At 28.6% G+C, this 8,843-nt stretch overlaps 1 protein-coding gene across 1 annotated transcript in view; it reads left to right on the plus strand.

Annotated features, from left to right (window-relative positions):
- The first annotated feature begins 1,538 nt into the window (after window positions 1-1,538).
- The window catches only part of LOC111627638 (multidrug resistance-associated protein 4-like), a 33,793-nt gene continuing 26,488 nt past the window's right edge, over window positions 1,539-8,843 (plus strand). Inside the window, exons 1-3 of the mRNA XM_023371219.1 lie at window positions 1,539-1,801; window positions 3,297-3,376; window positions 5,745-5,895. Of these exons, the coding sequence (XP_023226987.1) occupies window positions 1,570-1,801; window positions 3,297-3,376; window positions 5,745-5,895 (463 nt within the window). The 5' untranslated portion in view covers window positions 1,539-1,569. The remainder of the gene's footprint in view (window positions 1,802-3,296; window positions 3,377-5,744; window positions 5,896-8,843) is intronic.

The following is an 8,843-nucleotide window of genomic DNA, read 5'->3' on the forward strand; positions in this document are numbered from 1 at the left end:
CCAGCCGACGTCTGAGATAAACCAGCATTTTTACAAACTCGGCCACCCTTCGGTCCACATTAGGCCGAGTTTTCGAGGTTCTACTATATTAGGAAAAGTTATATCTTAGATTCTTATGGTTCGAAAATAATATTATACTATTGCTTCAGATTTAAGAAAAATTCAACGAATAATTATATATACAGTTTAATTATTTTTCGTAGGAAGCTGAAAATAACAAAATACCACGCGACAATGCAGGAGTTAAGAAACCAGAAATTTCAGTCGTTAAAGCATACGTCAATGCCGGAGCAGGACTTTTCTTCAAGATCGTTATTTTATCCACGCTAATTATATCGCAATCCGTTACAAGTGCCAGCGACTACTGGCTAATCAAATGGTATGATATTATTATAAGTTAGCATACTTTAAGACATGAACAGATTTTTAAATAAAATGTTTAATTAAAACAATGTTATATTATATAAGCCATATTGCATTTAGCACTGGTTTCAGATACTGTATTATCAATGACCAAACAATTGCAATGAATATATAATTTTATGAATATTTCAATTTACAGTATTATGTGGCATTCAAAATAAACGTCATAATGAAATTTTCAAATATAAGATATAATCAATACAATGAATTATTTCAAAAGTATTTATATATACATATTTTTTAAAGAGTTACTATAAAATAATTTATAAATCCTAGACAAATAAATTTATTTTTTAAATTTAAACTTGAAACTCAATGTCAGCAGAAAAAACATTTATTTCAGTACTTTACTGAAATAATATTTTCGAATGATAAAAATATTTAAAACATTTTTGCACTAAACATCAAACATAATTGCATTTTTACGAGCCCACCACTGGTCAAACTATCTTTGTATCCTGAACACTGGGAGTTCAGTAGTGGGTTCGATCCTCGCTCAGACAGGTTGGCGAGGAGTTTTCTCACAGCTGTAACGCTTAAATAGGAGCCAGTTTCCCTTAAAACGATTTCCCGAAAGGCATTCCCCCTAGGCAGATCGCTTAAGTGTTGCGTTGCCATAAATTAACAAACAAACAGTTTTGTTTTTACTGTACTGCATCATTAAGGCAGGTAGACTAAGTACATTAGAAAAAGTTATCTGATTCACTTGATATCTTGTCCCACTGTCAAGCTTTGTAGCAGTAGATTTCAACGTTGATTTTTTAGCAGGTAGGAATATATCAAAGTATGGGCAATGTTTCTCAATGATTCCAAGATGGTTTTCATCTGCATTAAAGTCATTCGTATAACGATGACGATCACAGCTATAAATTTCAAAATAAATTATAAGACGCTGCTTATATTTTCTTTAAAATTATTTCATGTATATATACCGTTTTATTCCAACTACTGAATACTTTATTATTCGGTAGATTTTCAACATAATTTATATATACAGTTTCACCTTTATTTAACAGTCTGAATTAGTTTAGTTGTATTTTGCTATCAAACACATCTTAAAAATGCCAGAAAGTTTAATTTTTATTTAATATTTTCAGGATGCAAGATATTAGAATCTATAGCCTAAATGAAGAGAATCTCGAAAATATGACATCTAATACAAGCTTTTTTAAGGAAATTAAAGACAAAAATTTTTACTATACTAAATATTTCGACATGTATGTTTATGTAGGATTGACATGTGCTGTATTTCTAACGTCGTTACCTTCTGGTTTTTTGTTATACAAATTTTTTACAATTGCTTCTTTCAAGCTTCACAACAATATGTTTCGCTGTATCATTCGAACTCCGATAGCATTTTTGGATAACAATCCCGTTGGTACGTAAAATGTTTTAGTTAATTTTTGTTAAGTTAAAGAGTTTCTAATAAAATACCAAAAAAAATTTTTCAACAGCGTTACATAACTACGGATTCTGTTTATATTCTCATTTATTGTAACACAGATATTCGTTATAAGTTTTATACAGTATATTACAGTGCAATCATAAAATTACTGTACTGCAATGTGAACAGTTAAATACAGTGGGTGATCGGTTAATGACCATAATCCGTTCCAAGACTTTGTACGCTACTTGTATTGTTCGTTAACCGATTATCGATTTACCATACGTTTTTTAGAAAATTTGATTAATTCGTTCCGTAGACCCAAAAAATAAAAAAATATATACATTTGTTTAGTTATATGTAATAATAAAAATACATATATACACAATATTGAATTTTTATTAGTCATGTTTTTTCGATTTGTGGGGCTAAAGAATCTGTCTAATGTCGATTGCTTTTCTCTCTTCTTCGTGATTTTTCAGAAGTAATTAACCGCTATAACAAAACTTTTTAATTCTAATAGCATTATAATTGTAGAGATCCGCAAGCATATTAAACTTAACCTGGTTTGGATGCTATTGTAAGACCGTTGTTCTGACATCCTCTCACTTCTTCAAAATTTGTTTAATAGCAGATATCGGCATTAATCCTCTTTTTCAGAAGAAAACATATCTTGTTAAGTTTCGTCGTGTTCTTCGTTGAAGAGTTCTTGAAGTTCTTCTATCGTCAGATCAGTTTCAGGTTTCATTTTGAGTTCTTCAATGTTCTTTATGTTTCATGTGTGATTTTTGTTAGTTCTTTAGCTGCTTCAGTCTTCTTGATTGGACAGTATCTTTCATAGATAAGATTGAACTGAGGCCTATTGTAGACCTGTTCGAGCCATACTGCCCAGCAACATTATACTCTTACCTTTCGAAAATAAATACCAAAGCTAAATTTAACGAGCGCCCGCCCGACAGTCTCGCGAATACTATAAAAGAATTGTTTCTCTCAGAGAAATATAAAACTGGAATTACAAGGGAGAGTTTCAAAGTTTGGAAAAACTATCCGAGCAGTATATTACAAATAGAGCGCCGATGTTGACGTTTTCCGCGCTCCAAAAAATTTCGAGTTGTTGCCAGAAGACCAATCGATTTCATTATTTTACGTCGCTTTTTCTTATGTTTGTTCTGTGAGGTGTTCGTAATCGGAACTGTTCGGATAACAAACACGTCACATTGCACAATGCTTATCGATAATTAAAAGTAAATGTAGTTATTAATTTAGAAAAATTAAGTAGCTTCATACTATGAAAACCATATTTTCCATTTCTTATATTATTGTGTGGATAAAAGTGTACCATGTAAAATAATTTAGTTGTAAGAATTTCGAAAAACGTTGTTTGTAGACATAAACTGTGGGATATCCCTATAATTAATAATTATATCGAAATTTGTTTTTCATAATTATTTAATTCAATTAATATTTTTTTCATTTTTATGTTTTTCAGGAAAAATCTTGAATCGATTTTCCAAAGATGTTAGTATCATGGATGATTTGATTCCTTTCTTTACTTATGTTTTGATAAGGGTAAGTTCATTTTGAATACTTTATGTTAACGAAGCACACCGACAGTACACATAGTGTTTAGTCGGCGTAAGAAAAGAAGGAAAGAGAGGAGAAGAGGAAAAATGTAAGGAAATAGATAAAAAAAAGAAAGAAACCCACTGAGCGATGTACATAAGGTGATTCCTAGTACAATTACCGTTAATGAGCGTGTCTATGGGTCTAAAAAATGTTGAATTGTAATATACATCGTAAATAAGAAGTGAGCTACATAACAGCTACACAGAGTAAAGGTTAATACTTGAAGCCAAAGTAAAGGCTTCAAACTATTACTAAAATAATACAGATACTAATCTAGAAAGCTCTGTAAGAAGCAAAATAATTTAATTGAAACAACATGGAGAAAGAATGAATACAGTAAAATTTAAGTTACTTGAATTATAGCTCTTTTAATTCCAACTTAAAACTAGTTATACTAACTTAAACTTAACTTTATACTAAACAAGAATACTAAGAAAGAACAACCAGACAAGCAGTGACAAATGACCTAAGAGAAAGTAGCTAAATTTTTTTAATTTAAAAAATTTTCAATATTGTTGCATATAAGTAGAATATAGACAACATGAAAAACACTGTATAATAGACTAAACAGAAACCGATCACTAAAGAAACAAGAGACACAACACAAAAAAATAGCTGCTAAATTAATTCATACTGGAACAATACAATGCGAGCAAGGAAACATACTTTTTCTGTGCCATTGGGAAAGCATCCGCAAGAGCTTCGCTGTGGGAAATGAATGATAATACGTAATGGTATATTGTACGAGATTCTGTGGTATGCATGGCAAGATGTATGTATAATTACGATACAGTAGTCTGGTAAATTACTAAAAACTGAACGTTACTGTACATTAAACTGTTGTAAAATGTTTTGATTTCATTTTCTCTAATCATTTTCTGTAATTCTCATTATTTACTCTAATATTAATTTTTTCTCTTATGCGATCTTAGTTCAGCAAAACTTCTGTGTACAGCTGATGGTAAAATTACTCAAGTGCATTCTATATCAACTTTATTTATTTTCACATTGACTGAACACTACCATAACTGGCACTTTTGATAACACAGAAAACAGGCATTCTATTAGTAGTTAGAAATGCTTTAATGCACTTTTGATAATAATTTATTCTTTAAAATAGATTTGTATGATTTTAGGAATATATGTTGAAGTAAATGGAATTTTTATCGTGGTTTTACTCAAACAATTTTCAAGAAACACAGAGTAAAATACTGTATTTGATAAATGAAGTATAATATAAAATCAACCATAAGTCTGGAACCATAGGATTAATGTTGCTCGGTTTATTTTTTACAGGTGGTATTGAGATTTCTAAAAATATAATGACAGGTACTTAACTTTTCCGGCAACATCTATACTTGCATCTTTTGCCTAGTATTATTATATGTCGTTTTAAAATTTTTATATTTTTTATAATTATAAGATAGCAAAAATTTTAATTTTGTAAATATGCATTACATTTATTTAAAGTTTAAATTCTAATAACGAGTAAACTCTTCATTAAGTTGCGAGCCTACTGGACGTAGAAAACACGATCTCCCTTTATCAGCCATTTTCCTCAAACTTTAGCCATTGGCAGCATCATTCCTTCAATACACAAACTTCCTTGCAAATTTCAAAAATTTCTGACAAAAAGCAGAGGAGTTATTAAGCTTTAAGGAGAATGAACAAAGTAGTGTCATACATACACATCGAAACATACAGAAACAACTCCCGAATTTTTTTGCATTTCATGGCATTTTAATACTCCCTGAACTAAAAATCTAAACGTCTTAAGAGTCGTTATTTGACACATTTTTGTTTTGTTATGTATATCAGAGATCTGAAAATAAACATTTTAGTACTTAAATTATATCATAATTTTTATTGAGAAAACCCGAAATACCATAACACCTTTTTAAAGATTTTAACGCATTGCATCTAGACATTACAATAAGTGGCAAAGATTTATCTGGATGCAGCTAACTGTCGTTTTCTTTATTTATTGTTTAAAAACAGTAAATGTCCCAAAAAACTGATATTGCATCCCCAAAATAATCTAAACCAAAAACTTCGCAACTTTTTAGCGATAGCGGGTCTTTAACGCGAAAATAATTAAAATTGTTATTTGCTTTTTAATTGCCATGTCATCTCTAAAAAGAAAAGTTATACATAATACTAATTGTTGCAAACTTGTGACACACCAGTATAAAGTTTTGAACAAATAGATGACTCTTTTAAATACTTGTAAAAATCTTTTTATACTATACTTATAAAACTTAAGTTTTAAGATCTCGAACTATTTATAAGCTATTTATATCTTTTAATTTAGGGATACTTAATTCTTGTTGGCATGTGTGTTGTTCAAGCAATCGTCTGTCCTTATCTACTTGTATTAATTGCTGTCCTTTCAATAATATTTTATGCTTTATGGACAATTTTCAGCCGAGTTTTGAAAAGCATAAAACATCTGGAAGGAAAATGTAAGTATTTCTAATATAGAAGTGTTTTGTATTTAATTTAATCGCGTGTAGAATAATGCCGATAAAATTCTGTAAACAGAGTTGAAGAGACTCGGTAAAAACACTATTTTATGATGCCGACTTAGATTGCAAAACACTATGAACAATTACTTAATTTCATAAGTTAAAGAATTTCTTAAAATTAGAGTAAAACAATAATGTATTACTGTAGTTCTGTAATTATAAAGTCAGATTTATTTATGTCAGAATTTTTTTGGACACCATTAAATCAAGTGTTTTATTATTTTAATTGAAAACAGCCAGTCTATCACTTACATAAAGAAAACCAGTTAGATTACAATAACAGATTTTCAAATATGAAAATTTTCACAGAACAATTTAATAAAGAATAATTTGTATTCTGTTTACTTACTTCAAGTCGATTTCAAAATATACGTTAGGGCAAATCAATAATTACAGATTTTTGCGATTGTACATGAAAAACTGAATAATTCTTGATTTAAATAAACAACGTTAATTTATTTACAGAGAAAGTTATAAGTACAGCAACAACCAGCGTTGCGTCAAGTATACATTCCTAAATGACAAAGTGATAAACGAAACAAAGTCATTTTAATACAGAATAAATACAGAAAGAGAAACACGGAGAAAAAATAAACAGATTTTACGTTAATATAAGTTTAGTTTCGTTCTAATTTTTGATATTTTAGAATATAACATCAGAAAAGGTGATTTTTGAAATCATCAATAAAATCTTCGTTCAGTGTTTGATAACGAAAAACTAAATTTCAATTTTTTAACTTTTGTAGAGTATCGATTCTTAATCGTTGGTATTTTAAAACTATTCCTATATTTAATTTACATATATACTTTTTAACAAAATTATTAGAAGGAATTACAAATTTTGCTATTTTATTCTAATTAAGAAATTTTCGAAATATTATCCATTAATTCATTTTGTAATATGTAATATGAAATATGAAATCTGATATCAAATCAAATATTTGATATTAAATTTCAATTTAATTGAATCTCAAATTTTAAATCTCATTTTGCATGTTTAATAAGTTTTCCGATGTATGTAGTAGTAAGTAAGTATATATATTTTTTATCAATTCTCAGTTTAAATTATCTGCAGATTCAAAAATGAACTCATGAGTTAAGTCTGTTCTTTGACTTATAACATCTCGTTTAATATATCTTTTTAAACATCGAATACTATTTTCCACTATTAGTAAACTTGATAATTTTTCCCTATCAACTGATATTATGTGTTTGTATTCTATAAGAAAAAAAAATCAGTGTTATTAGGAAATAGTTTTATTATATATATATATATACATTTTTTGTATTTAATTACTTAAAAATAAAGAAAATGTATTGTTTCACGATTGTCAATACTACTTTGCATTTCTGTTGTATTAAAATTTGATAGACATTTAATGTTTAGTTCTACTGAAAAGAGGGAATAATGCCTGTCCTTAGAGTTTTGAGTTGCATTGTATGAATGTTAATATTGAGCATAACTGAAATAACTAGACTAGCTACACCATTGAAATTGAGAAATAAAATTGGAATAAAAGTACATTCACATAAACAGAGCAAATTCAAATAAATACAGCTACTAAGATTATTACAATTTCAATATTTACAATTGTTTTTTGAGCTACAGCTTAATTCCAAAATTGTTTGTTTTATAACATCAAACATGATTTGTATATTTAATTTAAATAATTTTAAAAACTAAATGAAAATTAAATATAATTTGGGTGCATTGACTATAATAGATAAATTAATGCAAACAATAAAGAATGATCAATGCTCTGCAAAATTAAAATAGTAGAATGAATCTGCATTTTTAAAATATAACAAAAGTCAAATTTCGGTATTTGCCTTTTTTATATTTGCAGAAATATATTTATTAAGATGATAAAACAAAACAGTAATAAAATAATGTAATATTCCAGTAAAGTGAAATGAACCAGAGTAGACTCAAGTATAAATTCAAATAAATCACCTTAATTAATTATTTTGTATGAAATATGCAAATAAGACTGTTTTCCTGGTTTCACTTGGTGGCACATCAAACCAGGAAAGTAAGCTTCTTTACATATTTCAAGTGTATTCTGGAAAGTGTACTTGCAGTTTTATGACTATCCAAGTGAAACCAGTTGTCTTAATATTGATACATTCAATTATAAAAAGAAATATCTTTTTACATTTTTGGCAACCTTTCCCCAATTTTTGACAATAGCTTGATTATTAAAGACTCCTCAGATAAAAATAAAATTTCTGTAGAAATTATCAGAACTGATTTGTTTTTATCGTATTTACCAGATTCAGTTGGCTTAGGTTTTGAGCAATCGATTATTTACAATCGTGCCAATATACTAATTGCTATGCATAGTTCACAGTTGCAGTGCGCACAGGTCACAACTTGGCTGATGATTAGCTTTGCTAAACAATGACGCACCAAATTTTTGCATTAGTTTAACTCTGTATAATGTGTACCATAGATAGTTATCAAAATCAGAGAGAACTTTAATCAAACTTCAATATAGGCCAAGAGTGATTTTTTCCTCCTCCCTTTAAAACCGGGGAAAAAAAATAATATTTGGGCCAATACAGTATATGGTTAAATGAAAAGCAAAGAAGACTTCTATTAATAGAGGAGAAGGTGGTATTATGGAACCCCAATTACATTTTAGTGAATTGCAAACAAGGTATCATAACTACACCCACATTTTTTGTGCGAAAAGTACTGATAACTAGTAATCTAAATGTTCCTAATTGGATATTTCGCTAGTGTAATTATAAGTATGGTTTTTGAAGGCTTTTGTACAAAAAGTCCGAAAGTAGGCTTAGAGAAAATCGGGTGGTAATATGGAACCTTACTGTATATTTTCAAAAAAATGCTTTAATGTAGCCAAAAACAAATAGGAAAGGAC

Source organism: Centruroides sculpturatus, unplaced genomic scaffold (assembly GCF_000671375.1).
Source record: "Centruroides sculpturatus isolate CEXI.00-Female unplaced genomic scaffold, Cexi_2.0 scaffold461, whole genome shotgun sequence".
NCBI lineage: Eukaryota > Metazoa > Arthropoda > Arachnida > Scorpiones > Buthidae > Centruroides > Centruroides sculpturatus.